This window comes from Geotrypetes seraphini, chromosome 17, assembly GCF_902459505.1.
Source record: "Geotrypetes seraphini chromosome 17, aGeoSer1.1, whole genome shotgun sequence".
NCBI classification, from domain to species: Eukaryota; Metazoa; Chordata; class Amphibia; order Gymnophiona; family Dermophiidae; genus Geotrypetes; species Geotrypetes seraphini.
In genome coordinates, this window is record NC_047100.1 from 49,117,903 (window position 1) to 49,139,880 (window position 21,978).

Sequence of the window (21,978 nt, forward strand, 5' to 3'; positions counted from 1 at the left end):
TAAAATCAGCTACCGCACCTTAGTAAAAGGATTCATAAGGTGATTGTTCATCTGATTGTATTTGTTCATGCTTGTTAATTTCCCCTTTTTTAAAAAAAATATTGTATATCGCTTAGAAACTGTCAAGCGTTTACATCAAATTTTAAATAAAACTTGGTAACATCCCTTTCCTCAGAGCGATCTCCATTGACCACTACCCTCTGTTGTCTTCCATTTAACCAGTTCCTGACCCAGCCCGCCACTTTGGGGCCCATCACAACAGCACTCAGTTTATTTATTAGTCGTCTGTGTGGGATCTATTCACAAGGTAAAGGTAGGGGAGGGTCATTAGGGTGGGCAGACTGGATGGGCCGTGGCCCTTATCTGCCGTCTATTTCTATGTTTCTATGTTACACTGTCAAAGGCTTTGCTAAAAATCTAAATACACCACATATTGCACACTCTCTCAAAGAAATTTGTCAGATTTGCCTGACAAGACCTCTAGTGAATCCACTGGATTCCAGAAACGTCACCTTTCTGTTTTAAAAGTGTTGCCATTAATTTGCTTACTACAGAAGTCAGACTTACTGGCTTGTAATTCCCTACTTCTTCCTTACTTCCACTTTTGTGTAGAGCAGCCCTGCACAACATAGGGCCCGCAGGCTGCATGCGGCCCAAAACAGCTCTCACTGCAGCCCGCGCAAAGTAACACAAGAAAATGGAGTAGATTCTGCGCCGTTCACGGAGAAAAGTGTTTATGAATAACTTGAAAAACTGAAGGTGGACAAAGCGATGGGACCGGACGGGATCCATCCCAGGATACTGAGGGAACTCAGAAGTTCTGGCGGGTCCTATTAAAGACTTGTTCAATAAATCTCTGGAGATGGGAGTGGTTCCTGGGGATTGGAGGAGAGCTGATATGGTTCCTATTCACAAAAGTGGTCACAGAGATGAAGCAGGAAACTACAGGCCTCACTTCGGTTGTTGGAAAAATAATGGAAGTGTTGCTGAAAGGATAGTGAACTTCCTAGAATCTAATGGGTTACAGGATCTGAGGCAACATGGCTTTACAAAAGGTAAATTGTGTCAAACGAACCTGATTTAATTTTTTGATTGGGTGACCAGAGAACTGGATCGAGGACATATGCTAGATGTAATTTACTTAGATTTCAGCAAAGCCTTTGACACGGTTCTTCATAGGAGGCTCTTGAACAAACTTGAAGAGCTGAAGTTAGGACCCAAAGTGGTTAGCTGGATTAGAAACTGGCTGTCGGACAAACGCCAGAGGGTGGAGGATAATGGAACTTGCTTGGAGGAAGGGTGAGTAGTGGAGTCTAATCTAATCTATCTAATGCTTGGCTTTGTATAACGAGACTACAATCCAGGACAGCTCTTCTTGGTTTACAATAATTAGTTTAGGCCAATAAGAATTGAAGAGAAAGAGAAATCGAAAAGGAATTAGTTATCAAAATGCTTAATGAACAGGATAGTTTTCAAAGACTTACAAAAAAAAGAAAGGAGACAGTGCTGATGCCAATTCTGTTCAATATGTTTGTGAGTGATATTGTGAAGGTTTAGAAGGAAAAGTTTGCCTTTTTGCAGACGATATCAAGATTTATAACAGAGTAGACACCAAGGAGGGAGTGGAAAATATGAAAAAGGATCTGCAAAAGTTAGAGGAATGGTCTAATATCTGGCAACTAAAATTCAATGCAGAGTAATGCATTTAGGGATTAATAATCAGATGGAACTGTATATGCTGGGAGGTGAGAGGCTGATATGCACGGACAGGGAGAGGGACCTTGGGATGATAGTGTCCGAAGATCTAAAGGCGAAAAAACAGTGTGACATGGCGGTGGCTGCTGCTAGAAGGATACTGGGCTGTATAAAGAGAGGCATAGCCAGTAGAAGAAAGAAGGTGTTGATGCCCCTATACAGGTCGTTGGTGAGGCTCCACTTAGAGTATTGTGTTCAGTTTTAGAGACCGTATCTGGCGAAGGACACAAAAAGACTTGAAGCGGTCCAGAGGAGGGCAGCAAAAATGATAGGATGTTTGTGCTAGAAGATGTATGAGGAAAGACTGGAAGCCCTAGAGGAAAGGAGATATGATTCAGACGTTCAAATACTTGAAATGTATTAATGTAGAACAAAATCTTTTCCAGAGAAAGGAAAATGTTAAAACCAGAGGACATAATTTGAGATTGAGGGGTGGTAGACTCAAGAGCAATGTAAGGAAATTCTACTTTACAGAGAGGGTGGTGGATACCTGGAATACACTCCCGAGAGGTGGTGGAGAGGAAAAAGGTGACAGAGTTCAAAAAATCATGGGATGAACGGAAAAATTATGTTCTACCTGTTAATTTTCTTTCCTTTAGACACAGCAGATGAATCCAGAGACTAGTGGGATAGCACACATCTACCAGCAGGTGGAGATAGAGAACTGATTCGCAGGTATATATCTTGGATGGAGTCCCTCTTGCCTGCCAGTATCGCTTAATGTCCGAGCATCCGAACAATACAGTGTGAAACCCAGTCAACTTCTTTCCCATAAATAAAATAATTCTGACCCCCAACCATGAGACTGCATCTGCGAGAAAAAAATCCATGAACACTACCTATCGGGTGGGGCTCTGGATTCATCTGCTGCATCAAAGGAAAGAAAATTAACAGGTAGGACATAATTTTTCATTCCTTAGCGCCATCAGCAGATGAATCCAGAGACCAGTGGGATGTAGCAAAGCAACCTCAACTCGGGCGGGCCAAATATGCCGCCTCTGCGAGCACCGATGCACTTAAGGACGCCGCTGCGCGTTTCGCCATATCCAAGCGGTAATGCCTAGAGAATGTGTTGGACGAAAAAGAAGTGGCTGCCCTACAAATCTCTTCCATAAGAACATAAGAATTGCCGCTGCTGGGCCAGACCAGTGGTCTGGCTCACGCGGCGGCCCCCAGGTCAAAGACCAGTGCTCTAAATGAGTCCAGTTTAGCAGGAACTTGTCCAACTTTGTCTTGAAACCCTGCAGGGTGTTTTCCCCTATAACAGACTCCGGAAGAGCATTCTAGTTTTCCACCACTCTCTGGATGAAGAAGAATTTCCTTACGTTTGTACGGAATCTATCCCCTTTCAACTTTAGAGATTGCCCTCTCGTTCTCCCTACCTTGGAGAGGGTGAACAGTCTGTCTTTATCTACTAAGTCTATTCCCTTCATTATCTTGAATTTCTCAATCATGTCCCCTCTCAGTCTCCTCTTTTCAAGGAAGAAGAGGCCCAGTTTCTCTAATCTCTCACTGTACGGCAACTCCTCAAGCCCCTTAACCATTTTAGTCGCTCTTCTCTGGACCCTTTCGAGTAGTACCGTGTCCTTCTTCATGTATGGCGACTAGTGCTGGACGCAGTACTCCAGGTGAGGGCACACCATGGCCCGGTACAAAGGCATGATAACCCTCTCCGATCTGTTCGTGATCCCCCTTTTTAGTCATTCCTAGCATTCTGTTCGCCCTTTTCGCCGCCACCTCACATTGTGCAGATGGCTTCATCGACTTGTCGATCAGAACTCCCAAATCTCTTTCCTGGGAGGTATCTCCAAGTACCATCCCGGACATCCTGTATTTGTGCCTGAGATTTCTGTTACCGACATGCATCACTTTACACTTATCTACGTTGAACCTGGACTCCGCCCCAAGACGTAGCCATCGTTCTCGTCGAATGAGCATGCAGAGCCACCGGCACCTTCTTACCTGCTAACAAATAAGCAGAAGAAATAGCCTCTCGGACCCACCGAGGCCTTAGAAGCCGCCAAGTCCTTTCTGGGGTCCAAAAAGAGCACAAAGAGGTGATCCGAATGTCGAAAGTCATTAGTAACTTGAAGATAGTGCAAGAGCATTCTCCTTACATCGAGCAAATGCAAGGCAGGAAACCTCGACCCCCCCAATCATCTTCCCTGAAGGATGGTAGAAAGAGGACCCTACTCAAGGGTACGGTGCACGAAGCACAAAACCTGTACGTCCCCAGGTTTAGGAAAGGGTGCAAAAAGAATCGAACCAAAAACCCGGCGTGGATAACAAATGCAGTGAAAAAGGCGATAAGTGACAAGAAAACATCATTCAGAAAATGGAAAAAGGACCAAACAAAGGACAACCAGAAGGAGCACAAAAGGCACCAAAAAGACTGTCACCGAGTGGTTAGGAAAGCAAAAAGAGAATATGAGGAGAGACTGGTGGGGGAAGCAAGAAACTTCAAACCATTCTTCAGGTATGTGAAGGGGAAACAACCAGCCAGGGAGCAAGTGGGACCATTAGACGATGGAGACAGGAAGGGAGTGATAAAGGAGGAAAAAGAGATAGCTGACAGGTTAAACAAGTTCTTCTCGTCAGTCTTCACGAGAGAGGACACATCCAATATCCCAGAACCCGAGGAGATCACAAACAAGGACCATGATGAAAAACTGGTCCAACTAGAGGTAAGCAAAGAGGATGTCCTCAGACAGATAGACAGACTGAAGAGCAACAAATCACCAGGCCCGGACGGCATCCACCCAAGGGTACTAAAAGAACTGAGAAACGAAATAGCGGAAACACTTCGTCAAATATGTAACCTATCCTTAAAAACTGGGGAGATCCCAGAGGACTGGAAAATAGCAAACGTCACGCCCATCTTTAAGAAGGGATCAAGGGGTGACCCAGGAAACTACAGGCCAGTGAGCTTGACCTCAGTTCCGGGGAAGATGATTGAAGCACTGATTAAGGACACAATCTGCGAACACATAGAAAACAATGGACAACTGAAGGCGAGCCAGCACGGCTTCTGCAAAGGAAGGTCGTGCCTCATAAACTTGCTGTACTTCTTTGAGAGAATAAACAGCCAGTTGGATAAAGGGTAATCCATAGACATCATTTACCTTGACTTCCAAAAAGCCTTCGACAAGGTACCACACGAACGACTGCTTAAGAAGCTGTGGTGCCACAGGGTGCAGGGGGATGTCCACCGATGGATCAAACACTGGCTGGCAGGCAGGAAACAGAGAGTTGGAGTAAAGGGCCATTACTCAGACTGGCAATGGGTCACAAGCGGAGTTCCACAGGGGTCGGTGCTGGGACCGCTCCTGTTCAATATATTTATTAACGACCTGGAGACGGGGACGAAATGTGAGGTTATTAAATTTGCTGATGACACCAAACTCTGCAGCAGAGTTAGAACCACGGAAGACTGTGAAGACCTGCAAAGGGACCTAACGAGACTGGAAGAGTGGGTAAAAAAGTGGCAAATGAGTTTTAACATAGAGAAATGCAAGGTTATGCATGTAGGGAAAAAGAACCCGATGTTCAGCTACAAAATGGGGAGATCATTGCTAGGGGTGAGCAACCTTGAAAGGGACCTGGGGGTGATGGTGGACACAACACTGAAAGCATCAGCACAGTGTGCAACAGCCTCAAAGAAAGCAAACAGAATGCTGGGTATCATTAAAAAGGGTATCACAACCAGGACGAAGGAAGTCATCATGCCGCTGTATCGTGCGTCCACATCTGGAGTACTGTGTCCAGTACTGGTCGCCGTACCTCAAGAAGGACATAGCAGTACTTGAGGGGGTCCAGAGAAGAGCGACTAAACTGATAAAAGATATGGAAAACTTCTCATACACTGACAGGTTGAAAATGCTGGGGCTGTTCTCCCTAGAAAAGCGGAGACTTAGAGGAGACATGATAGAAACCTTCAAAATCCTGAGGGGCATAGAGAAGGTAGACAGGGACAGATTCTTCAGATTGTGGGGAACCACAAGTACAAGGGGTCACTCAGAGAAACTGAGAGGGGACAGGTTTAGAACACATGCTAGGAAGCTCTTTTTTACCCAGAGGGTGGTTGACACATGGAACGCACTTCCGGAGGTTGTGATAGGCCAGAGCACATTACAGGGATTCAAGGAAGGTTTAGATAGGTTCCTAAAGGAGAAGGGGATTGAGGGGTACAGATAGAAACAGAGGTAGGTTATAGAAATGGTCAGGAACCACTTCACAGGTCATAGCCTGATGGGCCGCCGCGGGAGCAGACCGCTGGGCGCGATGGACCTCTGGTCTGACCCAGTGGAGGCAACTTCTTATGTTCTTATGACATGAAAAGGAGACACCACCTTTGGAAGAATGGAAGGAACCATCCGAATTGAAACTCCGGCCTCTGAAAAATGTAAGAACGGATCCCTGCAGGATAAAGCCTACAACTCAGAAACCCGCCTGGCTGAAGCCAGGGCCACCAGAAAAATTGCCTTTAAGGTAACATCCTTGAGAGAGGCAATAAGGCAACCCTTACAAACCTTTAAGGACCACCCTCAGACTCCAGTCCGGACATTGCCTCCGCAAAGCGGACCGAATGCGGTTAATCCCCTTAAGGAACCTTACCACATCAGGATGAGACCCTAAGGATAAACCAGACACCTTCCCTCTATAACGGGCAATAGCTGCTACCTGTACTTGAATGGAATTGCAGGCCAACCCTTTAACAACCCATTTTTGCAGGAAGGAAAGAATCTGAGAGAAGGAAGTCTGAAAAGGAGGAAACCCTAATTGAATGCATCAAGCTTCAAATACCCGCCAGATCCTAGCATAATTCGTAGAGGTAGACCTCTTCTTTGCCTGCAGTAGAGTATAGATAACCTGCTCGGAATACCCTCTCCACTGCAGCCTCGACTGTTCAACAGCCAGGCTGTAAGACCACAGTGGAAGGGAGCTTCCCCCTGACCCTACATTTGTGGGACGCAGACGGGAGTCCCCTGCCACCAAGGCGGAGGGACCGGTGACCACCTCCCCCGAGGAATCACACCTGAGGGCCGCTGACAATCCTGAAATAGCCACCCCGCTGCACCAGAGCCGCGAGCTGGATGAAGCTATACTTGCCCTCTCACCATCCGGAGAGGAAACCCTCTCCATAGACGCCATGGGGCCCTGAGAGAACCAAGGGCCTACCCCACTCACTGAGCTGTAGAGGAGCCGGGGATCTTGCCGCAAGAGAATGCAAAGACCCACCACCTGGAGTACCCATCTCCTGGGGAACCAAAGGACCCCCTGGTGGGCCCACAACACCCCGGAAGGGAGCCCCAGGCCCTTCTGACTGTACGGAACTAGAAAGAATCTGTGCCTGGAAAAAAACAATCTTAAGCCTTATCAGCAATGAGGCCAGACACCCCCTCATTGTGGAGGGCATGAGGACGGAGGTTGAGAATTTGGCAGGGTGAGAAGGTCGCCACTGCATAACCCCGGACCTGGCACTATAAGCTGTCGAATAGTGCCTATATGCTGATTTCCCCCGGCTATACCTCCTGGTATCCCGAAAATGCGGCCTAGATGAGGGAGACCTAGGTGCCCCTCTGGCAACCTTTGAGACTTAAGAGTCTCCAAAATCCTTCACCAATTTTTCCAAATCCTCCCCAAACAGCAACCTGCCCCTAAAGGAAGATGCACCAGGCATAATTTGGAGGCGGCGTCTATTGCCCAAAGCTGCAGCCATAGGTGCCGCCTAGAAACTATTGCTAGAGCCATCTGCTTAGCTGAAGCTCTAATCATATCATACAAGGCTCCGCCAGATACGCCAGCTTGGACTCCACATTCGGAAAATCTGGGGGCACAGTCCCAACAGCCTCTACAACCCCATCAGTAAATAACTGGATCCACTGAAGACAGGCTCTTCCTGCATAAGAACTGCAGATCGCCGCATGTAGAGTCAGGGCTGCCACATCAAATAAAGATCTTAAAGAAGACTATCTTCCTATTCCGAGGGTCTTTCAAAGTAACAACTCCCTCAATTGGCAGAGTAGTCTTCCTAGTAACCGCCACTACTAAGGCATCCGCCTTAGGAAGCTTAAACTTATCCTGCTCCTCAAGTGTCAACAAATACAATGAACACATAGCCTGTGCCGCCATGAGGCCAGATTTAGGCGTAGTCCATTGCTCAGAAATCAACTTCTGCATGGCCTCATGCACAGGAAAAGTCTTAGGTGGTCGCCTAGTGCCCGCCATAAGGGGACTGGATACTGCCCCCCCCCCTCTGTATCCGGCAGGGAAATGTGCAGACATTCCATAGCTTTAGAAATAAAGGCTGCCAGTTCCTCCCTATGGAACAGGCGTAGCGCTGAGGGATCATCCCAACCAGCCTCTTCTACATCCATATTCTGCACCCGGGCCTCCTTCCCCTCCCCCAGAAATGAACAATTTGCAGCACACCTAGGCCTGTTCCAAATTGAGCGTGCTCATAGAATAGGCCCCGTACACCCAGCAGGAGCTCAGCCGTAATTATGCACATTTTGAACTTTGCTCATAAGCAAGCGCTTCTGAGGGCCATTCGTGGTGGAACAGAATTGAACTATGAGGGTGCAAAAATCCTTTGTTTCCAGGATTACTCAGCAACAGTGGTGGCTGTCAGAAAGAAATTTGTCCCAATTTGTTCGGCCTTAGCGGCGAAGATTAGATTCTCTTTGCTATTTCGAGTGTATCATACAGGCCAAGACCAGTTTTTTGAAGAACCTAGTTTAGCCATGGACTTTTTGAATACTTTGGTGGAACCTATGCCGACATCATGATTGGGGACACCTTTCATGGTTTGGAGTCTTTGAAGCTTCTAGAGCTGTAGTGCTCTAGAACGTTTTTCTTTTTTGGACTTATAGTGCAGCTCAAGAGATTTTCCCATAAGCTTACGAGATTGATCAGTCTAGACATATCATTGTACTTAAGGAAGCCCTTGTAGCTGCCTCCTGTTGTTGACACATGTACAGGTCAGCAGTTTCTTCACATTACTGCTGAAAGGTTTGGACAGAGTGTGTGTGTGGGGGGGGGAAGAGTGTCTGTTGACTATAGGGGAGGGGGGACACCAACTGGGACCATAATGAGCCGATATGGCTCATTCGTAGAACAAGGGGTAAGAGATAATTGGGGGAGGGGGGACAGGGAGAGGGGTGGGGATTTGGCTCTCTATGGAGAAAGAGGTAAAGCTAGTCTGAGTATGGTATTTGGGCTGAAGGGAGGAGGGTACAGGTTGGGATGCCCCCCTCCAGATGAGGAGTACACTGCATCTGATGTATCCTTTTTATTGTATTGTTTTTATTCTGTATTTTAAATAGTGGCTGTATGCATCCTTTGTTGTGAACCGCTTCGAACTTTTGGTATAGTGGTATACAAGAAATAAATTATTATTATTATTATTATATATAAGCTGGGATGCATTGAACTGTGATGAATAAAACAACAACATGGAATGTAGGGGATATCCACTCGCCTATCAAGAGCTGTAAGATCTTATGTAAGCTAGTATAGCATTCCTGCAAAAAACTCACTTGAACACCTCTGAGCATCATAAGTTGTGTAAATGGTGGGTGGGGGACATTATTGAAAATCCAGCAGTACAGAAGAAAGCAGGGGTGATTATTTTTGTTTAAAAAGGTCTAACTCTGGACTGATGCACAGGGCCAATACATCGTGGCGCAAAGTCACAGTGAATAACCAGGAGTTGTTGTTGCCAAATGTGTATGCCCTGAACACCTATGACAAAACCTTTTTCATCTGCCATACCCAAGCAGCGACCTCTGTACCAATCATTATGGGGAGGGATTTTTAATTCCATTTTTGATCCATTGCTAGATAAATCCTCCCCCGCAAGAATAACACCTATTAATTTCACTAAAGGCATTCCTCTATTGTGTGACACGTTGGATCTACTAGATTCTTGGAGGTTTCTCTACCCTGATGTTAAGGATTACACTCATATCTCCAGAGCACATGAGTCCTTATCACGTATAGATTATTTACTGGTGCCAGACAGTTTTTCTTCTTGCCTTCGTGCAATAGGGATTGGCCCATCCTGTGTTTCGGACTATGCTTTTGTATGGCTAGAGCTGCAGGAGCCAGGAAGAACACAGATGGCACGGACAACGGTGGAAGGATTATGTAGAACACAATAGGGAACATTATTTCTAGACCTGCTCTTTTTTTGAGAGGCCCTAAGGAAGTTCTCTGAGGGGAAATCATATCATATATTTCTCATAAGAAATGGGCTAATAAGGTGGAAATAAAGAGATGGGAAAAACAGGTCAGACTGGACAGGCAGCGCTATGGTGCTACATGTTTAGGAACACATAAGACAGCATGGTTGACTTTGAAAGCCACACTTAATCAGCTCCTGCATGAAAGGGCCATGAAGTCTGCTCAGTATTATAAATTTCAATTATACAAACATGCTAATAAATCAGGCACATTATTGGCCAAAATGGTCACGAAAGAACAGCGCCCAAGATGGGTGTTGAGGGTTAGAAACAGGCAAGGGGTACTGATCAGCTGAGATCAGGACATTACACAAACTTTTCAGTCCTTTTTCCTGGAAATATATAAAGTACCAGAGCACTGGATAATTCCCTTTAAAATCGATAATGTAGATCACACCAGCCTTTCTGATTCGCAACAATTGGCCCTGAACTTGCCTATACAGGAAGATGAAGTATATCTAATGTTACCATATTTCCCGTTGTCTCCATGCACAGCTTCGAACGCCAAAATGTCCCGTTTTCTGAAAGAACATCCCGAAGCTGTGCGTGGGGACAACGGGACAGGCGATTGCAGAGCTCAGGATTGCTCCCTGCTTACCCAACGCCAACGCAGCAACAGGCCAGGTCCGTGCAGCAACTGCACAATCCTTCCCCCCTGATGTCAATTCTGACGTCTGAGAGGAAGTTCTGGGCCAGCCAATTGCTGCCTGGCTTTCCCGGAACTTCCTCTCCGACGTCAGAATTGATGTTTGAGGGGGAAAGGTGGTGGGGAAGGTTTGTGCAGTCGTTGCACACACTTGGCCTGTTGCTGCGGCGGCGGCTTGGGGGGGCAGGGAGAGAGAAAGTAAAACAGAAAGAAAAGGGGCAGAGAGAGAGAAAGACAGAAAGAGAAAGAAATGAAAGAAAGGATGTATAGTCAGAAGAAGTGCAAGCAGAGACTCATGAAAATCACCAGACAACAAAGGTGGGAAAAATGATTTTATTTTCAATTTAGGGAGCAAAATTTGTCAGTTTTGAGAATTTATATCTGCTGTCTATATTTTGACCTATATTTAACGGGTTCTGGGGGGGGAGGGGTGGTCCAGGGAGGATCTGGGGGTAGGGGAAGGTCCTGTCCCGTTTTGAGGAAAAAAATAAATGGTCACGCTAAGTATATCATAATATTAGGGTAGATGCTTTGGGGAAGTCACTGGGCATCGATGGTCTTACAGCCGAGTTTTATAAGAACCTTCAATTGCAGATTTCTGGCTGCCTAGCGGCAGTTTTTAATTCATATATAGAACAAGAGGAATTACTACAATTCTTGTGAGAAGCTATAATTCTTGTGAGAAGCCGGGAAAAGATCCACAATCCTTAGATTCTTATAGACCTATTTCTTTGGCAAACAAAATGGCAAGGTTTCTTCCAGATTTTTTAGCCACTCCCCAGGTGGTTAGGGGTTGCTCTGTGTCAAATAATTTACGCCGTATTTTGTTATAAGAACATAAGAAGTTGCCTCCGCTGGGTCAGACCAGGGGTCCATTGTGCCCAGCAGTCTGCTCCCACGGCGGCCCATCAGGTCCATGACCTGTAAGTGATCCTTTGTCTAAAACCTTTCAATCCCCATTATTCTTCTATCTATACCCTTCCATAATCCTATCTCTATCTCTATCCCTCAATCCCTGTATCCTTCAGGAACTTGTCCAATCCCTCTTTGAATCCCCTTAATGTACTCTGTCCTATCACATCCTCCGGAAGCGCATTGCAGGTGTCTACCACCCTCTGAGTGAAGAAAACTTTCCTAGCATTGGCTCTAAACCTGTCCCCTTTCAATTTCTCTGAGTGCCCCCTTGTTCTTGTAGTTCCCAATAGGCTGAAGAATCTGTCCCTTTCCACCTTCTCTATGCCCTTAATGATATTATAAGTCTCTATCATGTCTCCTCTGAGTCTCCGCTTCTCCAGGGTGAAGAGCCCAAGCCTTTCTAGCCTGTCTGCGTATGAAAGGTTTTCCATACCTTTTATCATTTTTGTCGCTCTTCTCTGAACCCTCTCATGTCCTTCTTTTGGTACGGCGATCAACATCGGACACAGTATTAAAGATGCGGGCGCACCATCGTGCAATATAGCGGTATGATGACTTCCTTCGTTCTGGTTGTAATACCCTTCTTAATAATACCCAACATTCTGTTTGCTTTCTTTGAGGCTGCTGCGCATTGTGTTATTGACTTCATTGTCGTGTCCACCAGCACACCCAAGTCCTTTTCAAGGTTATTTGCCTCTAGTACTAATCCCTTCATTTGGTAGCTGAATATCGGGTTCTTTTTCCCTATATGCATGACCTTGCATTTCCCTACATTGAAGTTCATTTGCCATTTAATCGCCCACTCCTCCAGTTTGTTCAGGTCCTTTTGTAGGACTTCACATTATTCCACAGTTCTAACCCTGCTACAGAGTTTAGTGTCATCCGCAAATTTTATAACTTCACACTTCGTCCCTGTTTATAGGTCGTTGATAAATATATTGAGAAGGTGCAGATAACTCCATGCCTTCTCTGTTAATTAGTTTTGATGCCAAGAAGGCCTTTGATAGGGTCAAATGAGAATTTTTATTCAAGGTACTTCGCCTGTATGGTTTTGGGGGAACCTTTTTGGCTGGGATCCAAGCATTATATCATCGTCCCACAGCAAAGCTGCTGGTGAATGATAGTTTTTCCGATCCGTTTGGAGTATATAGAGGTACACAGCTGGAATGCCCCATCGGCTCTTCTCTTTGTACTGGTCTTAGACACCTTACTAAGAGATATGCAATCAAATCCAGAGATAGAGGGGATAGGTATAGGGACTGAAACCTTTAAACTTTCAGCTTTTGCTGCTGACATCTTAGTTCACATTCTCAACCCCGAGCGCTCTCTGCTGGCCCTATTGGAAGCTTTTGCTGAATTTGGGGATTTCTCGGGTGAAGCCGGAATATCTGGAAACCTTGCTGGACTGGCGCCCACAGGAACCTTATTCTTGTCATTTGCACAAGGCATGTTCAAATATTTGGGCATACAATTAGGGGTGCATACAGCTATATGAACTTAATATCCTCCCCCCCTATTTACTTTCACTAGACTCCGATTTCAACAATGGTCGACACTCCCACTAACTCTTATTAGTTTACTCAAATTAGTTTGTATTCTATGGTCCTTTTCCCCAAATGATTATACTGTCTGCAAACTTTTCTTTATATTTGAAATCTAGAGATATTAAGGCATTACATCGTATGCTGGTCCGCTTTTGTTAGGGAGGAAGGTAAGCTAGATTGCATTTTTCTCTTTTGTTGGGTAATTGGAAGCAAGGAGGTTTAGGGGTCCCGGATATTAAGCTTTATAATATGGCCTGTCTCTTATGCCACCTTGGGGATTGGTATAACTCCACAGAGCGCTTTTCACCACTGAAGATGGAACGAGCGTGGTGTGTATTGTATGTTCTCCATGCAAAGCCTAGGGCACTTCCTAGTTATATTAGTTCCTCAGTGTTGATTAAAACTGTAAGGAGAGTGTGGAAAGATCTGGCAAACTGGGGTCATTATGATTCTTTACATAGTTGTCTTTTGCTGATACAGGGCAATGGAGACTTTGGGCCGGGTCTGGAGAACTGTATATTTCATAGTTGGGGCTTGAGGGGAATAGAACTGCTTAAGCATGCCGTCACTGAGGAAGGTAGGCTGAGCCCTCTAGACTCCCTCGGGGGACCGGGAACGACTTGGCCTGAGATTTTTGCTTATCAGCAATTAAAACATTACGTGCAATCCTTGCTGTCGTCATCGCCGTTGGCAGATGTAGCCACGCGCTTAGATGATTAATTAATTCCCATTGAGGATGACAACTTATCCATTAACAGGTTTGCATAAACATTTAGTGCAGAACTTACGCTTGAAAAATTTTGCAGAGATCCTGCATAAGTGGGCTGCAGACCTGGGTACTGAGTTAACCATCTCTGAATTCCTATGACTTTTGCTGCGTATTCCGACTTGGGTGACATCGGCGGAACTCCGGGAGTGTCAATTTCATATACTGTGTCGGGCCTATATCTCGCAACATCAATTGTTTCTGATGGGACGAATTCCTTCGGATCTCTGTGGACGATGTAAGACGGATTCTAATTCTTTTATGCATGCTTTGTGGAGCTGTCCCTAGACAGTAGAGTTTTGGACTGCAGTATTGGATTATTTGGGGGCTATTTTGCAATAGAATATTTGTTTACATCCAAGATGGGTCCTTTTGGTCCAAGTGGATGTTTTACACATTCAGGGGAAAAGGGTCCAGACTTTGGGTCATAAAGGCCTATATCTTGGCTAAAAAGTATATCTTATAACACTGTACCCAAGACACACCTCCTTCTTGTCATTGGAGAAATTGTTTACATGAACTATTTATTGCTCCTTGAATTTAGGGATTTACGACTAATATTTAAAAACTCCAAATCTTTTCACTTGGTCTGGGGCTCTTACATCCAATCTTTGTCTCCAAGAATATGTAGCTATTTCTTAAACAGATTGGGGAACTCCACTTTGCTTCACTGATCTCAGCATTGCCACTACAATTAGGCTCCTTTTATGCTTCACCCTATATCCGAAACTCCTTCATGTCTACTGATGGCAGGGGAGGATGGGGAGAACATAGGGTTATTTAAGATTGAGACTGATCAAAATGTTCTCCAGGGCTCGTAAGAACCTAGAGCCTTGGAATACTACATCTTTTATTTACATAGGGGTCTCATCTTAGGGAAGAGTTGATGTTCTTATTTGTTTTGGTTACACCAGATGATAATTGTTTTGCCATGACCATACTGTAGATCTAAGATTTGTTTTCTATGTGTAGCTACTGTACATTGATTTTTCGGGTTATCCTGTTTACATGTTCATTGATTAACTTGTATGCAAGTCAGCAGATAGCATATTAAGGGAGGAGCACTTGAACATTGGAATATGCACTTGACCAACTTGTATCATGCTGTAATATTTTCTGTTTTGATGTACATTTATACAATCACCCATAAAATTGTTCATTGTTATGTGAGGGAGGGGAGGGAGTTTATGCAGGATATTGGAAAAATGGATGACATACTTGGTGTATTCTGTTTCTGATTGTATTTTTGTGTTGTCATCAATAAAAAAGTTGAAACTAAAAAGGAGAGAAGGGAGATAGAGTGATAACTGGAGGTGCAGTTAGGATCCAGCGATGGCTTTTTCAGGAGCAGTGTTTAACTGCAGCATGTTTGAAGGCATCAGGTACAGTTGTGGTGGAGAGTGATAGGTTGAGGATATGGCAGACAGGGGGGATGATAGTAGGGGAGATGATGAGACGGGTGGGAATGGGATCAGAGGAACATGTAGTGAGTTTGAAAGAGGAAAGAAGATGCACAGTTTCTTCTTCAGTGATTTCCAGGAAGGAGGAAAAGGCGGCAAGGGACAACAGAGGGTCAGCAGGGCAGGCTGGAGGAGGGAGAGGCAGAGGCGGATTGGTCAAGAACTTGAGGGTAATTTTGTGGACTTTGTCTTGGAAGTACTCAGCCATGGTTTGGGGAGAAAGCAAAGTAGGAGTCAGAGGCGAAGGCACCTTTAGTAGAGAGATGAGCATGGCAAGGGATGGATCCAAGGGAATCAGTTAAATGGGTGTAATAATCTTCTTTTGCAAGCAAGAAGGCAGCTTGGAAGGAGGCCAGCATGAATTTGAAGTGTACGAAGTCAGCGTAAATGTGGGATTTCAGCCAGTGGCATTACACAGACTGGGCACAGGAACTTAAATGGCAGTTCTTGGAGGTCAGCCAGGGCTGGGGTGCGCCTTACAGAGTGTGACACAGGATTGTAGGCTACCCTACAATCTTCAGGTACTACAAATGATTTTAGCAATAGATTACAGATCACTAAGAGTAGACCAGCAATCTCATGTTTGAGTTTTTTCAGCACCCTGGGATCTGGAAGTTTGGCTTGAAGAGTGCTTGTCAGAGCACAAGAACCATATCTGCTGATATATGAATTTCTGATACAAAAATGGCTGGCCAGGATGATCTCACTTGGTATCTTTAAGATGTAGGCAAGTGTGATTTGAACTGAAGGAGCCCTTCAGTTTGTCCTCAGGCAAACACTGAGTCTTAGAGTCTCCCACATCTTTAACCAACTTTTCCAGATCCTTTCCAGAGGTTTTCTCCTGAATGGAAGTTTGGAAAGATGGAGGTAACATCCACAACTGTAACCACTAATGTCATTTATTTGGCAGATGCTCTGATAAGATCATTCATAGAAATATGATGGCAGATAAAGGCCAAATGGCCCATCCATTCTGCCCATCCGCAACATCCACTATCTCTTCCACTCCCTAAGAAATGCCACATGTCTGTCCCACACTTTCTTAAATTCAGACACAGTCTTTGTCTCCACCATGTCTATCGGGAGACTATTCCTTGCATATACCACACTTTCTGTAAAAAATGATACTCCTGAGCCTATCACCTCTTAACGTCATCCTATGCCCTTTTATTCCGGAGCTTCATTTCAAATGAAAGAGACTTGCCTCATGTGCATTTATGCAACACAGGTATTTTAACATCTATCATATCTTCCCTCCCCCACCTTTTCTCCAAAGTATACATATTGAAATTTTTAAATCTATCCCCATATGCCTTATAATGAAGACCACAGACCATTTTAGTATCATTCCTCTGGACCGACTACATCCTGTGTATACCTGTATATCTTTTTGATGGTGAGGCCTCCAGAATTGTACACAATATTCTAAATGATGTCTCACTAGAGTCCTACACAGGGGCATCAATACCTCCTTTTTTCTTCTGACCATACCTCTCCCTAAGCATCTTTCTAGCTCTCACTGTCGCCTTTTCAACAAGTTTGTCTACCTTAAAATTATCACATACTATCACACAATAGCCAAAATTGCAGTAGAAATGCTGACAGAAGATAAGGTAGAATGCCTCCCAAGATTAGCTGCAGTAGAAGAAAGCCTGCATATAGTGGCTGTTTTCCTCTATTTTTTCTTTTTTCACTCCTGTGAGGAATGAGAATGTAGGAAATGGCTGGAGAGAAGGGGAGGAGGAACCTGGCACAACCAAGTGTACCTCTTAAAGCTGACATTCCTTAGCCTAGGCACCCCCCCCCCCCCGAGCTCAACCAGGAGTCCCAGAACAAGAGCTACCTTGAGCTGGTGAAAGACTGTCCACCACTTGCTGGAGATAGAAAGATATTAACTGACCAAGGAGCATACTGTCCTATAAGATAGAGAGCACTAAAATTAACCCTATCTCCACCTATCAATGATGGTCATAGCTGATGACAAGAATGCATATAATTTTATACAAAGTCACTACACAAATTAGCAATCCTAGTGCTCATATCCAATGTAAAGTTCAGAGTGCAGTATGTGCATCAGAAGCCTCAGTCTCTTTAATCAGTTTAAAGGAAACAGGTGGTTGTGTGCACAGAGAACACTTGTTATATGTGAGCAGTTTTTTTTTCTCTTTTAACAAAGATTGAATCCAGCAGACAGCTAGGGGACTCCTAGGCTCAGCATAGAAACATAGAAGAAACACGAGACATGTTGGTAGATAAAGGCCAAACGGCCCATCCGGTCTGCCCATCCACATCATCCACTATCTCCTCCTCTTCTCCCTAAGTGATCCCACATGCCTGTCCCATACTTTCTTGAATCTAAACATACCTCCTCCTTTACTAACGCGTAGCTTGGATTTTAGCGCCAATAGCAGTGGTAACTGCTCCAAGGCTCATAGAATTCCTATGAGCATCGGAGCAGTTACTGCCGATGCCGGCACTAAAACCCGTGCTATGCGTTAGAAAAGGTAGGGGATAGTCTGTCTCCACCACCTCTATCGGTAGACTATGACATGCATTTACCACCCTTTCTGTAAATTAGAAGGTAAACCATTTAAGGAATGATCCTGAATACCAGTATCAGAGAACCTGCTTAGAAGAAGGGAATGATCAATGGGGTGGGAAAAGCCACTGTGAGGTCTAATTAGATGAAGATAACTGATTTCCTTTGATCAAGATAAGTTAGTATAGAAGTGAGGAGACCTATTAAAGTGTGTTCTGTAAAGTGATTGTATCTAATCCTGTCTGGTTCGGATATAGAATGTTTGTTTTGTCTGAAAATCTGAAAAGGTAGATTTGCTATTGAATGATAATTTGTGCAGTCAGAGGCAGAAAGACTGAAATCTTTAATTTTGAGTCTGACAGATGATTTCCATTTTTTCGGTACAATACGTTGTGATAAATTGTTAAATGATTATGTTGGTGGACATATTGGTGGACATGACAATGAAGCCGACGGCACAGTGTGCAGCGGCCGCTAAGAGAGCGAATAGAATGCTTGGTATAATCAAAAAGGGTATTACAGCCAGAACGAAAGAGGTTATCCTGCCGTTGTATCGGGCAATGGTGCGCCCGCATTTGGAGTACTGCGTCCAATATTGGTCGCCGTACCTTAAGAAGGATATGGCGTTAGTTGAGAGGGTTCAGAGGAGAGCGACGCGTATGATAAAAGGTATGGAAAACCTGACATATGCGGAGAGATTGGAGAAGCTGGGTCTATTTTCCCTGGAGAAGAGAAGACTTAGAGGGGATATGATAGAGACTTATAAGATCATGAAGGGCATAGAGAGAGTAGAGAGGGACAGATTCTTCAAACTTTCAAAAAATAAAAGAACAAGAGGGCACTCAGAAAAGTTGATAGGAGACAGATTCAAAACAAATACTAGGAAGTTCTTTTTTACCCAACGTGTGGTGGACACCTGGAATGCGCTTCCAGAGGACGTAATAGGGCAGAGTACGGTACTGGGGTTCAAGAAAGGATTGGATAAATTCCTACTGGAAATGGGGATAGAGGGGTATAGATAGGAGATTACTACACAGGTCCGGGACCTGTTGGGCCACCGCGGGAGCGGACTGCTGGGCATGATGGACCTCGGGTCTGACCCAGCAGAGGCATTTCTTATGTTCTTATGTTGTGTAGAAATGGTCCAAAAGTGGTGAAATGTCTTTATTAAGGAATGGTATCGTGTGAAGCACTAGTTTCATATTCTGAATTATCTTACTAATATCTCCTAGAGAAGGTAGAGTAACATCCAAAAGTTTACTAGAAATGGCAGAAATGGGTTTTTTTCTAGGAGAGAAAGTGTTAGTAGTATTGGAAATGGCTGTGAAATTAGATTGAATTTTTTTGTTAGTTTGTTTATGAAGATGTCTGTATGGGACTAGGCGGAGGGAATCGGCTAAGATCAAAAGTAACATTAGGCAGCACTTTTAGTGACTTCCAATTTGAAAAAAGAACACAGGCATTAGGAGCTTTGGAGAAATTTTGGTTTTATAATTTTTTGCGCGTTTATTGTAGGTATTAAGCATAAAGTGTGACCGATGTTTTTGCCATTGCTGTTCTGCTGAGCGTAATTGGCATTTAAGGAGACAGAGTTCTGAATTAAACCATTGATTGAGGTTTTTTAAAATTATTATTATCTGTAGTGGTATTAGAAGCTTATTCTGAAAAAAAAAAAAAAAAAAAATACTGGGCGAGGAGGGGGGAAGGACCAGCTGTCTGGGAATGAGGTGGAGTTCAAAAATGTTTGACAGCATTCAGCTAAGAACTTGTGGATTCAAATGCATAACCTTATGGTTCAGGACTACTATACACATTGAACTAGAAAAACTGCTTAGGATAATGTGACCATACGTCCTGTTTTGAAAGGGACCATCTCGTTTTTAGCTCACTTATCCTGCACAGCTTCAGGACGCCGAAATGTCCCATTTCCAGAAGGAGCGGGGCAGGTAAGCTGCCGCCTATTTCTCCAACCTACCGCCACACTATCATCTTTGTGCAGTGACTACACAAGCCTTCTTCACCCCTCCACCATTAATTCTGATGTCGGAGAGAAAGTTCCAGGCCTGCCAATCGCTGCCTGGCTGGCCCGGAACTTCCTCTCCGACGTCAGAATTGACATCAAGGAGGAAGGCTTGTGCAGTCGCTGCATGAAGATGATGTTACTGCAGCGGCGGCTTGGAGGGGCAGGCCAGGAGAGAGAAAGAAAGAGAAAAAGTGGGGAGGGGGGAAGGGCAGGAGAGAGAAATAAAGACAGACATGGGGGGGGGGGGCTGGGAGAAAGAAAGGATGCACAGTCAGAAGGAAGTGCAACCAGAGACTCAAATCACCAGACAACAAAGGTAGGAAAAATGATTTTATTTTCAATTTAGTGTTCAAAATGTGTCAGTTTTGAAAATTTATATCTGCTGTCTATATTTTGCACTATATTTAACGGGTTCCGGGGGGGGGGGGGGGGGGTGTCCGATCTGATTTTGAGGAAAAAATAAATGGTCACGTTAGCTTAGGACAGTGGTCTCAACCTCAAACCCTTTGCAAGGCCACATTTTGGATTTGTAGGTGCTTGGAGGGTCTCAGAAAAAAATACTTAATGTCTTATTAAAGAAATGAGAATTTTGCATGAGGTAAAACTCTTTATAGTTTATAAATCTTTCCTTTTGGAAAAGTCTTAATAATAATATTGCAATTTATAGCTAAAGAGACATATGATCAAATAACTTTTATTTTACTTTTGCAATGATGATAAACATACAGAGGGCCTCAAAATAGTACCTGGCGGGCCACATGTGACCCCCCAGGCCGCGAGTTTGAGACCATTAGCTTAGGAGGATGGAAAGTATGATAGGAAGTGCTGGATGGGAGACCTAGGCAGGGGAAATTCTGACTGGTGCAATGGTGTGTTAGAGAGCAGGCACATTTTTAAATACAGTATGACTGGTTACTTGTTTAGCTGCAATCTTTACTTCTGGGGTTTTTTTTGGCATTCCTTTCTTTGCATTTATGTATAAATTCTATGACCTATTGATATCAAATTATCAATAAACAAACAGGCAACGATGGATGATGGTGAAGGGGACAGGTGAAAAGACAGAGGCGATACTGGAAAGACAAGAGGGGGCAGGGCATGGGAGAGAAAGATAAGAGCGTGAGTGTGCTCGCACACACATCTTGGCCCTTCGAAAGTTATGGGGAAAAAAGTTGGCTAAACATAAGCTACACGCTGCTATTAATCTGTGGCAGCGGCGGTTGTGGCCCCACCACTGCTGCTAGAAAGAGCAAATGAGCGTGCGAGGATTTTCACTACCGGGAGCTGCCAGTGTTAGGCTACCTCCTCCTCATTAGGACAGACGGCCAGCGGCGTCCCCTCGCTAAACAAACCGCACGACTCGCGCGCTCACCTGTCCCGCCATCTTCGCGCCGGCCAGACACTTCCGGGAGAGGGCGGAGCCACTCGAGGCGTTCCGGCACGCAGGCAGCAGTGGGGTTCGTTGCGGGAGGTCGGGGTTAGGGGAAGTGCGCGCTGCCCCGTTTCAGCTGCAAATCATGAGGCACGAGCAGGGCAGCAGCAAACGGCGCGTGTCAGGATTCTTCTGTAATGACCACGATGGTTGGCTGTTAAAAATCTTCCCGAAATGAAGTTTCAAGTTTATTTAAAAAATATATATATACATAGTAGATGACGGCAGATAAAGACCCCAATGATCCATCCAGTCTGCCCAACCTGATTCAATTTAAATTTTTTTTTTATTATTTATTAGTTTTATACCTTTACAAGAAAATACATTTTGCTTAGGAAAATACAGCAAGAATAATTGTTCAAATGTTCAATATCACATTTTACAATAACAAAAAATAAAGAGGCAATACGGGTATGCTTTCTTAGACCAGTGTTCTTCAACCACCGGTCCATGGACCAGTACCGGTCCACAGGGCCAGCACGTACATCAGGCCCAAAAGTGTTCTTCAACCGCCGGTCCACGATGCGATCGATGCGGCATTATCTTTGAGCCAGCTCCCTCTTCCTAACTGATTCAGTGCACAAAGCCACGGGCAGTGGCTCCTATGGGCATCCTGTGCCTGAACCAGAAGCCTTCTCTCTGACGTTGCAATGTC

The 21,978-nt window shown here is 44.6% G+C and overlaps 1 protein-coding gene across 1 annotated transcript in view; it reads right to left on the reverse strand.

Moving 5' to 3' along the window:
* The window catches only part of LOC117351462 (acylamino-acid-releasing enzyme-like), a 252,705-nt gene extending 231,292 nt beyond the window's left edge, over positions 1 to 21,413 (reverse strand). The window contains 1 exon segment of the mRNA XM_033926761.1: positions 21,264 to 21,413. Coding sequence (XP_033782652.1) covers positions 21,264 to 21,275 — 12 coding nt within the window. The 5' untranslated portion in view covers positions 21,276 to 21,413.
* Positions 21,414 to 21,978: the final 565 nt, after the last annotated feature.